We start from the raw sequence: 20180 nt of genomic DNA on the forward strand, positions 1-20180 counted from the left end.
TTGTTTTTAGCTTCTTTAAGTCCACTTTCATTTCATTTGAATATTACATTGAAAAAAATTATTTTTCCTTTTCTTTTTCTTGTAAAAAAAGTCACAACACTAAGAAAATTTTCTTTAACTTTGTAAGGGTTGCTGATGCATAAGAGAATCAGAGGAAATGCCAAATAAAAAAAAAAGGGAAACTTTATCCTTTTTTTATATAACCAAGAAAAAAAAGGAGTAAACTTGGGATCACGATGATGATTATCGCTCAACATTATGCTTTAGAAAAATATTTCATTCTTTCATTTCCATTTTCGTCACTTACTTTCCGTATATTTTTTGTGTTCCTTTTTTTGGAACTTTCTGTGCGTGAATTTCTATGCTTTCTTCAATGAAGTAAAGAAAAATGGATGAAAAATGATGAATGAAGTTTTGATAAAATAGTGTTTGTGACCATAAATTGTTTTTTTGTGCCATTTTTGGGATGAATGAAGCAGGATTGGATGTCAACACTTTGAAAAATTGACGTCGTATTTTTAGAATATTTCTATTAATAGTTAATTCAGTTTAATCTTAAGATCTAACTAAGTCGGATTCAATTTGATTTAAAAAATTATTGATCAAGAGAGTTTTGATTGGAATTGAACCTTTTTGGATAATGATTCTTTGACTTCTTATGCAATATTCAATAAATGGGACTTAGTCCTTAAATTTACAAGCATGCGATGATATTTCTGCTAAAGTTTTCAGAGCGATAATCATCAGTTAAACTTCTTACTCCCAACATGTGGTCTCTTATCATTTTCAGGTACAGAATTGGTCTTTTTGTACCATGAAAGTATGCTCTTTGCCAGTTAGGGGCATACTGTATCATCCGATTTTCGTCGGCTGACATTTATTGCATAAGACTTTAAGTGTAGACTGATAATCGGCCACTAATTTTGGAATCAATTTAATTTAAAACTGACTCGAATATCACAAGTCGATTATTCGATCTAAAACCCGTTACTAGGCACCAAATCAGAATATTTAATTGAAATCTGGTAACATGCCAGAGTCACACAAATCTAGGACCGGATTTTTGATCGATTAACAAATTCGCTCTTTTCGGGTGACATGAATGATATCACACACCAAAAGCTGGTAATCGCTTCAATTCCAAATTGGAACAGACACTTTAAGATTCATATTCAACCTAAAAAATCCTGCAAATTTTTCCATAAAATAAATTCATCATTTTAATGAATGATGTTAAATCAATCTTCCTTTCCCTTCTATTGTCCGCTCTGAAACTTCTCTTCTTTTTTTGCGTCTCTTTGCGACCTAGATTTCATTGTGAGGAAAATTAAATCTCAAACAAGAGAGGGAGAGAGAGAATTAAGTAGAAAAACGTCAAAAAAGGTGAAGGCAGAACATTTTTCTATTTTCTTTTCCATTCCTTTTTCGCTTACGTATGGAACTAGTTTTTGTAAATTTATCCGAATATTAAAAAAATATGGTTTTTAATGTATTTCTTTCAATAAGGTTGAACAATGTTCTTTTTGCCTACGCTAGATTTCCATTAACCCAAAAAATGTTAATAATTTATTGCTGAACTTTTTTGGAATTTTTAATATTTTATGGTCGATTCTTATAAATTTACTTAAATTTAAGAACTTTTCAACTGAAACTTGAACGGACAACGAGCATGCACATTAGTACGCACTCAAAATTGAGCATGCTGATTGAATATACTTATGTGCCTGCTGATTTTGGTAAGGAAACTCATTGTCTGTAAGGGAAATGATACTTAAACATCCTGACCAACATTTATGTAGACCATCCAATTGAAAAACAGCACAAACATTCCATCAATAAACAGCAACTTGTAATGTCTAAGAATCATGTCTGATAAACTATTTGGATAGCTTTAAAGTAAACCTTCAATATTAAAAAATGCTCAAAATTTTTACTAGGCCACTGAATGTTTTTCATCCTGTCTACTTATTGTGTGTATATCATTAAATTAAAAAATACACAGGAAGTAATTTACGATGAAGAAAAAAAAATTCAATTATTGACAGATTGAAAGCATAGCATTTCTCAGTGGAACAATTAGAGCTTGTAATTCCAATCTTTTATGTTATTTATTCTTTCTCACACCACATATTAAACATCCACTATCGATTCCGCAAATTCAATAGCCTTTAGCTGACCACAAGTGCTTTAGCAACAGTGCCACTTTCGATTCTCAATAAACATATCATGAAAAAAATAAAAATGATGAAGAAGGCGGTTGTGCTGCACAAAATGTTTTTTTTTTTTTTCACAATCAATCTCCTCCTCAGACTTTTATCGCATTGTTGCTACAAGGCTATAAAGCTACAGTTAGACTTTTTATATTTTTTGTAATTTTGAAGGACATGTAAGAGTGATACTCAATCAGGAATTATAAAAGCTTAACATGTGTAATTGAATCATATTTCATCCCTTGACCAATTGAACCCCACTTACTCTCTTAACAAAGAATGCTCAATTGGACGCTAAAAATAAGAATAGAATAAAATATCCAAAAAGTACTCACTTTACAATCTCCACAGCGATGAATTAACGAATACCGAGAAACGCAATCGTATCTAACTAAAATTTCCATAAATTCACAAGTTAAACGCTCCGCCAATCTATCTGCTTCAATAAGTTCGTTGAGACGCATTTTGCAGGCAGCACCACCATTCAATACATCAATATATGCATCATTATGTAATGCACTCGCAACATTACGTTCACAGCAATGTCTTAAACGTATCGATTTCAATTTGGTCTCAATATCACTTGATGATTTTACATTACATATTTTAGATGGACTATATTCATCATTATTATCGCCCCCCAAATAGTCAAGGCACTGTCGATTTTCTTTTAACCGGTTCTCCATATTTATATCATTATATTTCATGTTATTATTATTATTATTATTATTACTAAAATTATTGTTATTATTCTTGTTTATTTTATTATTATTATTATTATTATTATTATAATTATTAGTATTTTTATTATCATTAGAAGTTTTTAATGTATTTTGATTATAACGATCATTTACATGATTATGTTGACATGATTGCGGGCACTGCATCGGTGGCCCTGGGCCTTCATTAATCCATGCCACTGGCAGTGTTCCGGCTGAACATGAACCCTGAAAGTAGAAAATAAACAAAATTTTATTAGATATTCAGTCAGTCCAGATCAAAATTTAGCAAAATTTATGGATAGATGTTGCCATTACATACAAATTAAACAATTACATGATAAATTTATCTCAATAGTGACATTATACATTTTATGAGGAACACGCGATAGCAGAATAGAAAGAAGGAAAAAGCAGTCAATTTCATTTTCCTCTCCACTCTCTTTATTCATTTGTAATTGATTGTAATATAAACTATATGTCATTTTACTTCTCCTTTTCTTCCATATTTTTTTATACTCTGCAATGATATGTATCACTTTATGTTTAGATACATTTCGAGAAATATTTTTTTTTATTGTGTATACACTTACAAAACATTATATAATGCACAAGAAATATGTCTAAAATTTACTGTTTGATGACAAATTGTTAAATTATGTTTGGAGATGTGGGTAGATGGTACAAGAGGGTAAAGTTCATGATTTTAAGTTACTTTTTGAATACAATGTCTTGAAATTCTCTATTAAACATTGTCCATAGGATGATTTGATTGTAAAATCACTGAATTAAGAATATCTTTGAAATCTTAATAGAGGTGCAGCATTGGTACAGTATTGTTCAAAACCACATGACATAGAAGTGATTGAAAATTCAGTTCCTGGCTCTCTTGATTCAAAAGTCTAGACTGAAGTCGGCTTCACCAAATCTGACTTCAACTATCAGTTCTAGCTTCACGCTCTAGGTTCAGGCCAGATTAAATGAAAATCAGTCTCAATCTGGAGTCAAGTCGGCTGGTGGTCGGATTTTCAGCCATTTATATACCGTATGCTTTCCAAGGTGTACATGCTTGTATGTTTGTATGTTTGGTATATCCATTGCTAGGAATAACTTTAAGCGTATACTGGTATATTGATGATTTTCATGGCATAATCTTGCGCACCTTAAGATGGCAAGAGATCGTGCGGTAGGCCAAAGAACTCATGGAAAGAAGATTTCGATAGAGATAGTGTCACACTTAGAATTAGTAATTGGCAAGCGGTAGCCAGCTATAGAGCCAGCTCCATGAGTTGACTGAGGAGGCCATGGATCACACTTGATCTGTTCGGCAAGCGAAATAAGTAAGTAAGTAAGTAATTTTGTGCACACGAATTGTTACTAGGGACATAGTAGGATACATCAGGTTTAATGATGTACTAGAGTTCTTGTGAGTCAAAGCTTGCATGTGATTTGGATCCTACCATAAACTGTAGGTAAGAAGTGTGAAGCACAATTGATTATTAACCGTATAGCTTTAGCGCATAAGGCTAGCTTTTGAAACATTACTTTTATCTCACAAGTGTAATTTGCCTTACATAGAACTTTAACATGACTTTATAGCATTGATCTCGATAAAACAGATAGTTAATTATATCAAAGCAACGATAACCCTTGTAGTCTTGAAACTTATTATTCAATCAAGATGAGATTTAACATCTAAGGTGACTTGTTCTATATTGATGATTAATCAATTATCCAATCAACATAAAATTATCACTTTATTACGATCAAAACTATCCCATAAATTCGATGACATCAGAACAACATCAAAGTCAAGTGAAAAAAAATGATGACAAATTTTCCACGAAATTTTTCCCTACACATCAATTTTTTTCCCCCCTCTTTTATTTATTATCTACAAATAAACTTTCCCATAAAAATATTCATTTCGATTTAATGGCACCTCATAAAAAGCCCTTATATTGATTAAATTGCGAGCATCCAAAAAACAGTGTTTTTTTTCTCTACAGTACGATGTGATGAAAATAACCTTTCGACATGCAATAGTAGTAAACATTCTTGTATGTTCACTCACACATTTTCTTCCTTTATATTTCTTTCTGTTCGTTATGATAAACTCAATTTATCTTTATTTCATCCCGTGTAGGCATTTTAGGAGATATTAATAATATGGCTGAATCTTTTGACATCCTGAAACTTTATCATTTTTAAACTAAACCATGTCAAAGAATTCATGTTTTTGTACATCTTTAAATTCCTCAAAAAATCTCATAAATTTCACTCAAGGACGTCTGACAAGAATTGGGTGACCAGAGGATTGTCACAAAATATTGGGAAATTCCTAAATTGCATTTTCGATTTATTGTAATCGGGACATTTTGAGGCTTTGTCGGGACAAAGCAGCAAAGGAGAATAGTACAGCAGCGTCTCAGCAATAATACAGCAGATGGCCGCTCTAGACAAGAAGCAAATATGATTGAAACAGACGAATAAGAAGCACAAAAGCAAAGGCATTGAAAACAATTTTCATCAGCATCGAGAATCTTTGTCGAGTCTCATTGAGATAGTCACTGGTGGATGTAAGAGGAGATAGAATGATTGAGGAGACACATAAAATAGGAACTGAGATGTAGTTACATATACAAACTTTTCTTGCGTGTACATAATAATTTGCGAGCCTATGCCTATGTGTGCACACACATGTATGTGTGGAAATTTAATAGGTGGAGTGTAAAAGAAAAAAAAATTGTTTACATGATCTCATGTAACCGGAAAATATAAGGGACAAATTATTTTAGCACATTCAATGTATACAGACATATACACATTAAGTGTTGTTGTAAAAAGTTTATTGATTTGTTATAGATACATATCTACATTATGTACATATTTGATGACATTTCTGTCTTTTCCTCTACATATGAATGGAAAATATAAAAACGGAAACTAATTTTCCTCAACATGGAAAAATGAAAATTTTGTGAAAATTGCAACTCAATCAATGACCCCTGATATAGGTACAGCTATAAATGCAAAATTTTATGAATATTTGATACTATTCCTTACTCTCCAAATATACACGAATAGTGAAAATCGTTTTATCGATCAAAAGTCTGAACCCAGGTCAGCGTGACTTAGGTACGGTTCCGGATATAAAACGAATTTAAATATTTGAAGCTATAGGATTCACTAATTTGCATCTAAAATGCAGAAAATGCAGGCGTTCTTTTTAATTAAACCTTAATAACTTCTTATGTACTTTAATTTGCCTATCCTTTTAATACTTATTTGCGTCCCTTTAATTTACTAAAGTTAAAAAAAATCCAACTACTCCAAAATACATTATTACCAACATTGTAACCTTGATAGTCGTTAAATTGATATAAAGCATGAGCACAAAAGTATGAGACTGGCTTTATGAGTGTGATAAATGACACAGAGTGACTAAAATTGCCACAAATGTGGATTAAATGCTAAGCGTAGTCATTTAGTGTTATCATGTGAAACGTATGTCTATGACTGCTGCTTTACACGCAATCATTTGACTTGATTCGATTATCTAATCGATTCATTTTTTTTACGGAATGAAGAAATATTGTGGCTAGTGGTCTGATTTGTGTTCATTGAAAAAAATAGATAGTTTGTGCTGAAAATATACAAAATGAGAGTCGGTCGATTGGATTGCTAAATTGTGATGAATTTTGGGTTCTATAAGATTTAGCATATTTGTACCTTTAAAAATTTTGGTACAGAATTTTCAAATTTAATTAATATAAAGGAACATTAATTCCGAAAACCTTAAAAATAAGGGTCATGGGGATAGCTATCTTTTACACTTAGTTGGCACATTTCACAGAAAAATTGATTTTTTTTATCATTTTCTTCCATATCGATAAAATCAATTTCATTGTTTAGATATTGTATCGTTTGCATATTCGTCTGGAAAAACAATTTTTAAGTTCTTGATGAGGATTTTTCCGCAATAAAAAAAAATCTGCTCTGAGGCTGAAAAAACAAAGCAAAAGATGAAATTTTCCACATTTTTCAGTTTCTCGCTCGACATTTTTTATTTTTTCATTTAATGTAATCAAAAGTATGCTTATATTGAGATATTTTGTCTCAATGTTTTAAGCAATTTGAATTTTATATCTTCATAAAAAATTGTGGATATAAAAAAAATAAATTTTCAACTTTTCAAAGTTTTTTAATGATTTAAAGAAGTTGCTTGCATTTGTTATATAAACAACTAATGACCACTTATGACATAAAAGATTTAGGGGTTACCCGAAGTCGAGGTTTTGACGAATTCACGAGATCGAGAGTGAGAAAATTTTTGAGATTGAGACTGAGCCCAAATCAAGACCGGGATCGAAACTTTAAGCGAACTTCCTTAAATTACAGTCTTACTCAACAAACCTCGAAACTGAGATAAAATGGATCCGATTGATATCTAGAACCCTTAAAAAGATTTTTGGGAGAGACTTCAATTTTCAGTTAGGCAGAGTCAATTAAGGCTTTGGTTAATCCAGAGTGTTTTAACCTAGCAAGCCGCAATCTTTAAATACAAGCTAAGAGATTCAATTTATGGATCAAAATTGATCGACATGACCAGCGAAGTAAGTAAGTATGTCGACCAGTCTGTATTAAAATCACTACGACTAGGCACTACGAACTATGTAAAAAGAAACTTTTCGGCCAATTTTGTTGCATTCGTCAAGTTGCTACCACTTGGTTCTAAGTATTCCGCCTCGCCTCGTCATCATGTCGGTAGCATTTGTGTCGATCGGGCATGACGATAATTTTTCATTTTCGGTGCATTTGAAGTTTCGAATAATATTTACCAGAATCAATTACGAATCATGCAACATGTTATAATGATGAAAAAAAAGACATAAATCATCAAACAGCATGGAAGTGTGAACAGTCTTACTCGAAAATATCCAACTGCAATGTATTTTTTACATCAACAACCACAAAAAAAAAAAATTCAATAAGAACTTGTCTTTATTTTTCAACAACTCTAAAAAGCTATAAATCTATCTCAATCAAAACTGCGCAGTTGGGTGTCCCACATAGAAAAATTCATCAATCAAAATCAAGAAATTTCACTAAGAATTAGACTTTTCATTGAATAGAAGCAATAATCTGCTTATGGGTCATTCGTAAATGACGTTACAATTTTTTAAAGATGACAAAACGCAATTTTGGGTCAAAAAGGTGGAGATGTATATTTTGTCAAAAGTCAGACGATAAAGGCAGTAGAGTATACTCTTTAATTCTGCGTATTTCCCATCAAATTGCGAAAATTATTAAAAGAATCGATGAAAATAAATTGAAAAATGCTGCGGGATAAAAAATTGTATTAATAAATTATTAATTTGGAGTACTTTAAATGCTATGCAATATTTATTATTTTTGTAAGCAGCTGGATAGGAAAGGGGAGCATTACACTTAAAATTTTTCATTCCTTTTTTTCCATCGATTCATTTGATGTGATCAGTATAAATAAACAAACCATTCGCAATATAAATCTCATATATTCACGTTTGTATTGTAATATAGCATGTAGCAGCGGACAGCAAATGGAAATAAAAAAAGGAGAAAAAATATCGACTGATGAAAAATGAAATCATCGATGAATGAAAACACAATTTTAATTGCTCGGAAAAACTAATTTTTCAATCACAAAAAATAAATTTGTTTCGTATACACTTGTTTTGCTACTGGCTACTCTGCTGCTGCTCGGTTATGGATTATTTTATTTTCCGAGAAAATTTTCTTTTCACTTGATTGATGGAAATTGCGGAAAAATATTTTGGAATTTTTTTGGCTGAACTGGATGATGTTTTCCTTAAAACTCGAATATAAATTTTAATAAGTTAAAACAGTTTGGGGTTTTTTAAAGGTCAAAAGGTATTTGACGGATTTTAATCGAATTTGACTCAATTTACAGTCAAGTAACAGCCAATTTACCTAAGGCCGGAGGTTAGATTTCAGATCAATTTGACCTAGAGGTCAATCAAAACTGATGTCGATTGAGTCTAGAATGTTTTAAAATCTGAATATGAAATGTTGTACAGTTTAAGCTGTTAAGGCTGGACGTCATTTTTGAACGACCTTTACCCGGAAAGCACAAAATGTAGAAATGGCTGTAAATCTATCACCAGGCCAGCGTGATTATGACTATAGGTAATATTTGAGGAAATCCGGATTCAGACAGAGAATCAAGTCGGGTTGTGGATATATTTTTTGGAAGATCTACGGCGTGTGCCTTCCTTCTACTTTATCGCATAGGAACAGAAGTTGAAGTCGACTTGAGTTTGCTCCGATTCACTAAAAAGCGATTTAAATTAGCAATTGTAAAATATAACATTTCATATTAATTTCAATCGGTTCCTGTAAACTGTAACGACCTCAATGTATCTTCAACTTCTGGTAATTATTATAAATTTCAATAAAAAATTCATTTCAAGGTCAAGAGAACTTTCTGGTACTTAAATGAAAAAAATATTGCAATTAGACTTTATATTTCCATGAAAATCTGAATAGCTGTGCTGTGCAAAAGAAAGCATTTCCAATTTACATCCAATACTTTTTTTGAGAGTCATTTTGAATTCTATAGAATTCCTGGTATTACAATAGCCATTCAATTAACTTACAATTACTTAGATAATACAATTTTTTATCCCAACAGTATCTGAGATTCGTGAAGGAACTCAATGGACTTGTAACACACAATTTCATTAACGTATAAGAAAAATATTGCTTTATCGTAGACGCCCATTAACTTTCTCTACATCCATATACTAAATATTTTATGCCCTCGAGTTGATGTTCATTAATTTCCATTCACTTCTCACTACTTAAAGGCAATGAGGCGTCATTAATGACATTTCAATTAGCATCATTTCATTATGGAGCCTTGCAACATGAGATGCTTTTGGTAGAATTAAAGCTGTTTAAATGTAAATGAATAAAAATTAATGGAAAAAAAATGTGAAAAATTTTCGGGAAAAACAAAAAGTGTTTGAAAATTGAGGGGAAAATTTCATTTGTTTGCTTCTCGAAGAAGTAGAAAGAAAATTTTCTCATAGAAATAGCAATGACAATGGAAAACAAAAGTCTACTTCATACATACATAACCTATCACAATAATAACCCAAGCAGAGATGCTTTTTTTGTGTGTTTGTCTCTTTCACAGTCTCACTTCCTCTCCCCCTTATTTTTATTCATGACAAATGCAATTGATAGAGACAATACTATACGATAAACATATAATTCGTATTCATATGACATAAAGTCTATTAGATGAATCTTCTACATCACAGTTTCAAGAGTTTTTATTTTTGGATAGTCGGAAAATTGTCACAACTTTAATAATATCATATGATTCTATTGTAATTTATTTATGCATCATTTATGGGCATGTAAATAGCTTTGGGACATTATTCTCAAAATTTTGGATGTCCATGTGACATGTTGTATGGGATTTTTTGACCATACATTTAGGATTTCTTATATTTTTTGAAAATTTGGAGCCGCAGACTTGGTTATCTTCTAACCAAATGGACTTTTCTATCTCAAATGGGAACGGAACTAATAATTCGGCTGTAACACATGAAAAATGATCCTTATAAAAGTGTTACCATGACAAACCCGAGTGACACAAACGTAGAATTCTTCGCAACGATGGCTGAGAGGTTCCAAATAAAGTTGGGGCCTTTATGGATACCACATGAAGGCAACTACCATTTGGGGTTAATAAAAGAGCGTTGATGGAGCCTTAAAAGGGCCGTAGCAGAGTCTTCTTAACTGCGTCACTCAAGGAAGTTTTGACTGCAGTTAAGACACAGCATTCCTAAATTGCGACGCTCGTCTAAATAACTCTTAAATTCATCAAACCTTCATCTATTCAGTTTCATAATTCATTTTTCTACTTTTGGCAGTAAAAAACCTCAACACATGTTTACTTTTAATTGCCGAATATCATTAAATGCTGTCCTCGAATTTTAAAAGTATACTGCATGGACAATTTATGATATTGTGATGGTCAATTTAGTTGAGAAGCTTATGGTCGTATTACAACCAGAAAATCCTCTTTCTTGTGAACTTTTCAACATTGTTCATTTTCCTGCTTTTTTTTCGGTGTTGTTTAAGTATTTCTGTATTTTTTTTTTTGGGGAACTTTATTTAATAACTGTTGTGAGTTGAAATGTCATTTCTAGTTCATTGGGTAAGTAATTAACAAACTAATTTCAGCATTTAAGCTGTAAATCATGTAATATTGTAATAAACTTTATTTAATCTCTACATTACAATCCCGATTTGATTCCGATCCGTACATGCTGTAATGTTGCTACTAAAGCAACGAATCGGTCATTAGATCAAGATGTCTGATCCCTAGACTGAGACAGCCACCTGACGAAAACAACCAAATTTCCCAGTTTTGGTTCTAGATTGGCTGCCATTTAGTACACTGTGGAATGATGACAACATCTACGTGTGCCAATCGGGAATGCATTACAGATTCTATATTCTCTGGCAACAAAAGATTTCAATTTAATTTGATTATTTGCGAGTGTTGACTGAACATTTCCTCCTCCATTATTTTCAGTATTTTGGCAAATTGAAAAATCTCATAAAATTACACATCGTTCAGCTGAAAATTCAATAAACCAGCCACTACTTTTACAACAATATGCATCGACCTACTTAACAATTCAATCGTGCATATGCACTTGAATCTTCGTAACAGGAGAGGAAAAAACTCACACGAAAAATTAAGAAAAACGGCTCGCAGCGAGGAATTTTTCTTCTTTTATTTTATTATTTCATTTTCTTCGTATCTTTTTATGTCTTAGAAATTAAATTCTTTTTTGAAATATATGAAATGAAGGAAGAAAAAATATTAAAAGACTTTTTTTTGCACATTTTCTGTGTCATTGAAAAAGTTTTAATTTCTTTCTTTTATTTTAACATGAAGATTGAATTTCCACAAAATTTTAATGATGAGAATCTTAGTGGCATTTTTCATGTGTTGTGATTTTAAAGTTGTTTAAGAAAGTGTTGAAATATTCTAGAAGTCATCAGACAAGGGGTGTGAATTGCGAGAATGTCAATTAAATGTGAAAATAAGAGAGTTTGTACATGGTTTTTGATGTGGCTAGCAATAGAGTCGAATGGACAGCCTTTTGTAATAACCTAGGCTCCATGTCAGAACAGGTCAGAACATGTAAGTAAGCAAGACATCGGCGTATTCATTTATTAAGTCCCTTCCAAAACAGTGAGGCTGACATCGTAAAATGAATTAAAGTGAACAAGATTCGATGGGTAGGACTTGAGCTGAACTTGAACTAACATGTTATAAGAAGATCTGAAGAAGCTTCTTTAAACAAGGTCTTCAAGTCTGACGTTATAGATGGCAAAACATCACAATGACGGCCAAAGAATTCATATATAGAAGCTGTTGCTCAGATGTCGACTTGAGTATTGAAAATTCGCAAGTTGTAGCCAGCAATAGGTCCAGTTTCAGGTGACAATGTGGGATGCCAGGGATCACAATTGATCTAAACGGTCAAAGAACTAATCATAATCAACCTCCTATATCTCTTTATATATTTGTGACTACACCCTCGCCAAAAGACACTAAAATCTACAAATTGTAGTACCATCCATTAAAAGTTATACAAAGTCTGATACCTCTAATTACATTCACATTGTATTTATCCATCCACAACCCTCCACAACCAAAATAACTTTGACTTTTAGTTTATAAAGCGGATTTTCATTCATAATCATTACAATAAACATTTTAAGATGCTCAAATGACTCATTATTTGCAAGAAAAGAGGAAATGACTTTCATTCTTTTTTTATTCTGTATGTTTAGCGCATCTTCACTTTGTATTTCAATCATTTTATTGCAAAGAAGAAATGGCAAGAGAGAACATGTATAAGAAAATAAAAATGGAACTTGATGCAAGGGAAAAATAATTGTATAATTGAACATTTCAAGCATTCTTTGGCAATTATTTTTTTGCTCTCATTCCTTGCACTTTATTCATTCGTTGTCTGTCTTTGTTTTCATTTTTTTTTTGTCCTTCTCGAATCTGCACTCATTCATTTATTCTCCATAGTTTTAAATTTTAAAAATGAAAGGAGAAACTTGAAAGCTGCTAATTGGATTAATGCATGAAAATAGGAAGGTTTGAATAAAATAGAGGGAAATAAGACATAAGCAGAGATGCTTAAATGACATTTTTGTTAAAAAAAATGATATAATTTTTGAATTCTTTAAAATGATTTTCTATTTGTTAAATGATCACGTTTAAAGCTTAAAGCAGCAGACAAACAAGAATGTTTAAAGGCTCAAATCTCCCTTTTTCAGCTATACATCCTCCAACAATCTTTAAATTAATTTAATTTAGCTACATTTTATGCAAGAAACACATGAAACAAAGAGACAGCATTTATGACCTATTTGCACATTCAATAATAAGTAAAGCTGTCTTCACTTGATGCTATTTCCTTTTCAAGTTTTTTAATGCTCCCAAATTACGTGCGCATGATCGTCAACATTGAACTTTGTGGAACAAAACTAAAACTGTTTGCTTAAAAAAATGAAATGAAATAGTCAAACAATTGCAGAAGGAAGGTCAAGAGCTAACATTTGCAATATTAGCATTACTGACTAATCATGTGAATTAACAGTCTTTAATAATTGACAATTGATGCATTTTTTGAGGATAAGCAGACTTTTTTATGGCATATTTTAAACATTATGCAATAATCATTTGGGACTGTTTACTGATTACGTAATGCAATATTGGACTGTCTTCCTAAAGAGAATGTGTACTTGTGAAAGAACCTTGAGAATAGAAGAACAACCTCTTTATCTCTGTGATTTCATATGAATATGGTTTATGGTAAAAATTCCTTACGTAATATTGAATTTACAGTTAAAGGATGTTCATTTATTACGTAACGTTCTTAGAACGGGAGCGATTTTGTTACGTCCTAAATAAGTGGTGAACAAACTGTATGCCGTGGCACACTAGTGTGCTGCTATAAAATTATGAAAATGCCGTGAGTCATTTGTCATCTGCGGTTTCGGTCAAGGCTTACCACCAAGGTGTGCCACGAAAATGAATGGTTGCCCACACCTGTCCTAAACTATGAATGTGTATGCAGCATCAAACCATTTAACCCTTTAACCCCCTCTTGAACTTCGTGACTTGTTCTTATTACTTTGCATGTACTTCAATGCCCTACTTAATATTAGCATGCATTTGTTCATGCAAATTGTGCCTTTGACATAATTATTATTTAAATAAAATAATCACTCCTCTGTCTTTCTACTGTCTCTTATCACCCAATGGCTGTATCTACTTTGTCTCCCACTTTTCATTTCTTTTTTCTACATTTTCATTGCTTTTCTTCCGACATTTACTGTACATAATTTATCGTTTTGATAATGTAAATGCCAGAGACTGAAAAAAAAGAGAGAAAGTTTGTACTGGTTCACATTGCAAACAGAGTTGACTAGCTGACACAATCCCGCCATTTTAAGTACATAGACATGTACAAATATACACTTGACGGTCACACTAATGTACTGTTGAGTCATACATCACACACACACACACACACACACACACACACACACACACACACACACACACACAAATATTTTCATTATGTTTCAATGAAGAACATTTTGAAGTCAATAAAGAACTTGGTAAAGATTTATTGCATCATAAAATGAGCCTCAATATGTCAATCAAAATGCTTACGGGATGGTAAGCAGAATGAAAAAAATTATGGCAAAAAACATGAACAAATACACATACACGTAGATGTGGAATTCAATTTTCATCTTTTGTCTTTTTAATTTTATTATTATTTCTCCCTTGATAGTGTTTTGTGGTAATTTTTCTTTAATATGCTGGATTCACGGATGGCTGATTCTTTCTCACGATGCTGCATGATGCGATGAATCTTGAATTTTATATGGAATCGAGTCGATTTGTGAAGATTTCTCCATTAATAGTCCAAGTCGAATACGAAATCTTGACAAATTGCATTTTTACCTTGAAAATGTGTCATAGTCAGTTGTCATGGTGCATTCAAGGCAATGTCACAACTTGACGTTCATACGGTGACATTGCGATCCCTTAGCAAAAACGTAGGACTGCTCTGATTTGTTCAAAAAGTGATTGATGACTTTGAAATTGGAGAAAATTTTAAATAAGAATGGAGAATTTAGAGTTCCAAACCGAGGGTATAATCTACGTGATCTACTGTTCTGTCAACAATTCCTCTTGTGTGAGAACAAAATGAGCTTTACATGACAGTTTATATAAAACCTCAACATTTCATGTTACATATCGATATCAGTGGGGAAATAATTATGATCGAATCGAAAAATTTACTCATAAATTACATTTCAATATGATGTTTGTTTTCCTTCATTTCTAATAAGTTCAAAGACACGATTAGGCATTGAATCAATCAGTTTGCGTAAAATTTCATTACGAATATTGACATTAACTTAATTGTGGTTTTTTGGACATTTTGCTAATAATTTGTCTAATTCTTCTCGTGGACAATGTCAAGGCTAATTCAGCCTTAATTTGAGAAGCAAACTTCATTTCAACAGTAGCTTTTTGAAAAATCGGGTTCTCGACTCGCTTACTAATGGATGATTTTCTTCCTGATCGCTTTTTCTTGCCATAATTCATTGAATCATAGAAACGTACTACGTGTTCAGAACGATTGATTTCACGAGCAATCGCTGAATTATTCTTCCCTCTTTTTTGCAAAACATTAATTACAGCAATTTCAGCTTCTGACAACTTTTTTCCTCCTGGCATCTGTTTATATGATTTATTAATATTACTATTTTATCAATACAGACTATATTTACCTTAATAATCTTAAATCTTTTGATTTTTGATGTAGTGTTTAAAATTTTTTATTTCAGTCTTAAGCGAAATTGATGAATTTTCCTCAGGCTCCTGAGAGCGAAATTTTTCTTCTTTGAAATTTTTCATACGATTTGTTATTTTGGCATAGAAAAATGATGAAAGGAAGCACTTCCAGATGCTCAAAGTTCATATAGAGATTAAACTACTAATTTTAATATTTTTTTCAATTCGCCTCTTGCAGAAGGTATATTTTTCAAAAAATGACCGTTTTTTTTTTTCCTGGTTAATATAATTAAAAAATTTTTTCACTGATTTATTTGTCATACAATACTGCATAAATTTCTGATATAACAAGTTTCATGAAAATGTTTAGATTTTCCAGAATTTGAGAAAAACCAACTCGCCCATAATTATTTCCCCCATAATTCAAGCATGCTCAGTAGGTCCTGTATGTTGTTCTTTGAGAACATGATGTGGCTCTGGATGAGAGTTTCCTATGCTCTAAAAATTTCCACTGTCTGTTAGATAAAATGTCCAAGAATCCTCAAATAAATACACTAAAATCACAATATGAACCTCATAATCCTCCCATTAGCTTTCCAAAAATCCCTACAAAGTCCCTTACACAACAGAAATTTATTCTGTATATTTTCCAAGGGAAAATGTGCACTGTCATTGCCGCGAGTCTAAAAATGATGAAAGCATAATAAATGGTGAAATGAAATCAGTTTTTCAATCTTCTTCTTCATCCATCTTTCCATTCTTTCCCCATATTCCGCATACTATATCATCGTCATTATTATTGTTATTATTACCGTTCCATTATAAATTGTATTATAAAGTGAAAAGATAAATTTTTAATTATATAAGCACAACATTAAATAGGCTACGATCATGTAAACATTGTCATTGTATACACATATGTCGTAAAGTGCTTTTTCGTCTATTTTGTCATGTTATGTGACTAAGCTTGTTAGTTAAATGTAAAAATAAAGAAATAAATTTTTTTTGTGCTCATAAAAAGAATCTCTTCTGTTTAGTTTTAAAATGAACTTTGTAAAATATTTGTTTAAGACTTATTATATACCTTAGCCTTATTTGCTCTGTCAGTTTCATTATTTTAACCATTTTTTATATAAACTTAAGGATATACCGTACTCCGAGCTGTATACCGTGTTCGCTAGGACACCGTTACGATACTAAGACACTGCTACGACGCTAGGACTCCGTTGCCACACTAGGATACCGTTACGAAGTCATTCCGACGAGTTAATACGACATGATGTTGTCCTGAGGCTGCATTGTGCCACTCGTGCACATCGGGATATTCGGAAATATCTTGATAAATCTTAAAATACGCTATGCATGTTAAACTATCAACAAATACTTAATACATTCAATTCCGAGAAAATGGACTTACGCCCCTAACAACTCCCCTCAATAAACATGTGAAAAACTCATGATGAAGCATTTTAATATTCTCGTATGGTCATTTTAGGAAAATGACACCAAGAAAATGAATAATTGTACTTGAGTCATCAATTGGCAGTTACTTCTTATTCAATTTCCCCTCCATAATGACAATACACATCAATGATGATGAAAATCCATTTGTATGATAGACGATAGTTGAAATATTTTTTATACAATGTCTTTTCTGGATATAAGTAAAGCAGAAGAATGATAAATGTTGAAGGAATCACATTTGCAAAAGGTTGCATGTGTTACACTTTATATTTTCTTTTTTTTTCAATTCTTCGTCATTCATCCTCCACATCAAAATGTGAATTATTGTGCTTTGATGTTTCATGTCATTTCTTTCACATTCCTGCTTTTTTTCACTGTACATATACATACATTTAGTTCACGTCTATTTGCAGTTGAGAAAAGATACAAAGTTTGTTTTGAAGGAGTGAGAACGAAGATGAAAAAAATAGTGGAAATATTGCAAATGTGGTGTATTAGAGTTGTTGAATTTTAGTGCGTTTTTATGGAGTGACTGAAAATATGTACGTGATGGGAGTTGAAAGACATTCTGGGAGAGTTTTAAAGGAATTTAGTCAATATTTTAAGATGTAAAATCTAGATGAAAATCTGATGAATAAGCTGGAATAACACAAGTCGGTTAATATATTCAGAATCCAGCACAAGCCTGGTGTGACTTTGACATGACTTAACTGAATTTCATCAAATCAGATCTGAAAGACGCTGACCTGAACTCAAATTTTCGACCATTTCTCCGCCGTGTGATTCCGAGTAGATCCAAGAATCATTATGTAGTCGTCAAGGTACAACTACGTCGCCATGTTGACGACATGACGTGATGATGCCCTGACAACTAATTATGCCGTATTTTGCTGCTAAGATCAACGTCAAAGATGATATTAAAATAAGACAGCTAATCATCCAGACTCTTAGTTTTTAAAGCCTAAAATTTCAAGTTTGACACCTAATCTCCCAGACATAATTTTCTAATCTCCTGCTCAAACTGCGCTAAACACATTTCTTTTTTGTTTCAGTGTTACATAAAGAGCGAAAGACAGAATTTGTATATTGAAAAATAAACTATATGTGATATATGAGATTTTCTCTTCTCTTTCTTCCTGCTTTGTTTAACTTTTCCATCTTCACTTCAATTTTGTGATTCTTTCACTTTAAAAAAAAATTTTACAGAATTTTTTTTACAGTTCAAAATTTTATTATTCTGATGTTTATGGTAATGGAATGAAGAATGAATTTATGTCAATTTTGTAGCTTTTCAAATTTTATTTATTACAGATACGCCATTCATGACTGCTATAAATTTGATTGTAGGCTTTGATTTTCTTTTTGAAAATTTTTTTGGGAGATTTATTGTGCTGAACAGATGAGTGGAATTCAAAATGAAACGATTTTTTGATAGTAACTGTTAAGATTTAAGCCTGTTGTAAGTCATAAGCTACATACTTGAAGGAGAAAATTGATTGAAGAATGTCAGGTTTCTTGTAAGGCACAAGGCGTATAAATGGCAAAAAATCAGGCCCTGAGCTAGCATTACTTTAGCTTCTAGCCTGATTCGAAGAAACCAGGTCTCAGGCTAGATTCTAGTAAACCTTGCATCGGATTTTCGGTCATTTTTACTACATATGATTTAAAGGTCAATGTGAAGACATAGAATTTGTAGAAACCAGGCAATAAGTTGAGATGGCAACCCTAATAACGTGTCCTTAGCTTCACTTAGGGACAAAATTACATTAAGTTAGCTAGTAAGATCCATTTTGATAAATCCAGAGTTTTGAGTGTTTCGGATTAGACAAAGATATCGAACATGCTATTCGCATCAACAAAATTAATCATAATAAGTGATATTTAATAAACGCAATACCTAGATAAAATAGCTCAAGAACAATAGAATTTATTATTTTCAATATTTCAATTTAACGTGTCTGAAGGAAACATAATAATCACATAAATTGTCTATCGTTAATGACATCTTATGACATATTTAAATTAAATCCATTATTCATTCTCATTATGGCAGTCTTCCGCATAGAAATATCATATGTAAAGCTCTTGTTGTTGCTAATACTACCCGCTTATGTGTGAATAAGAAAAAAAATTCTTTCAAAATCACGCCTCGAATGAATGAAATTTTTTTACTTCTTCTTCCTTACTTTTTTATGAAAAAAAAATTTCTAAGTGATTTTTCATCACTTTTTATGACAAATTTTTAACAGAAAAAAATGGAACAGAATTTATGTATGTCTTCATGCTGATGTGATGGCAGAATTAAATTTTGGGATTATAAAATATTAAAACTTTCCATTTTTTGAAAACAAAAGAAATTATCTGAAAAATATCTCGATGGTCGGAAAAGATAATCTACAATGGAATCTCAGGGATGATTCAGGGTTACGTAACGCTTAGGTGGAGAGGGGGTGTTGGGGTACAATTTTGATATGGCATATACATTTTTCTTAATGATTTTGTTACAAAGCACTACGGCAGAGGTGGGTAACTTTTATATTTGCGGCACAGTTTGGTAGTAAGCCGCGACCTTTGGAAGGCTCACAGATTGGTCATTACTGGGTTAGAGGAAGTGGGAGGGTCGAAGACTGCTATTTTAAGCGTTACATAATTTCTGAATTTTCCCATAGATAGGTGATAGAAACTTTAGGATTTTAGAAGGAGAGGATATCCAGTTTTTAGAGTATTTCCTCATTAGGGGTAGTTCACTTATTCATAGGTTCTTTCCTTAAAATACGAAAATGCAGTTTGCAAGGGGTACAAACCGAACCACAACTTCCCCTCTCCTGATGAATGCACTGCTGTATATAATCTCTTAAA

General features: G+C 32.0%; 1 protein-coding gene across 1 annotated transcript in view; it reads right to left on the bottom strand.

The window, feature by feature from the left end:
- Positions 1 to 20180, bottom strand: part of Mid1 — a 43966-nt gene that overhangs the window by 11713 nt on the left and 12073 nt on the right. The window contains exon 2 of the mRNA XM_070641928.1: positions 2546 to 3157. Within this exon, the coding sequence (XP_070498029.1) occupies positions 2546 to 3157 (612 nt within the window). The remainder of the gene's footprint in view (positions 1 to 2545; positions 3158 to 20180) is intronic.

Source organism: Chironomus tepperi, unplaced genomic scaffold (genome assembly GCF_022539635.2).
Source record: "Chironomus tepperi strain 1889 unplaced genomic scaffold, CSIRO-AGI_Ctep_v1 contig_260, whole genome shotgun sequence".
Classification (NCBI taxonomy): Eukaryota; Metazoa; Arthropoda; class Insecta; order Diptera; family Chironomidae; genus Chironomus; species Chironomus tepperi.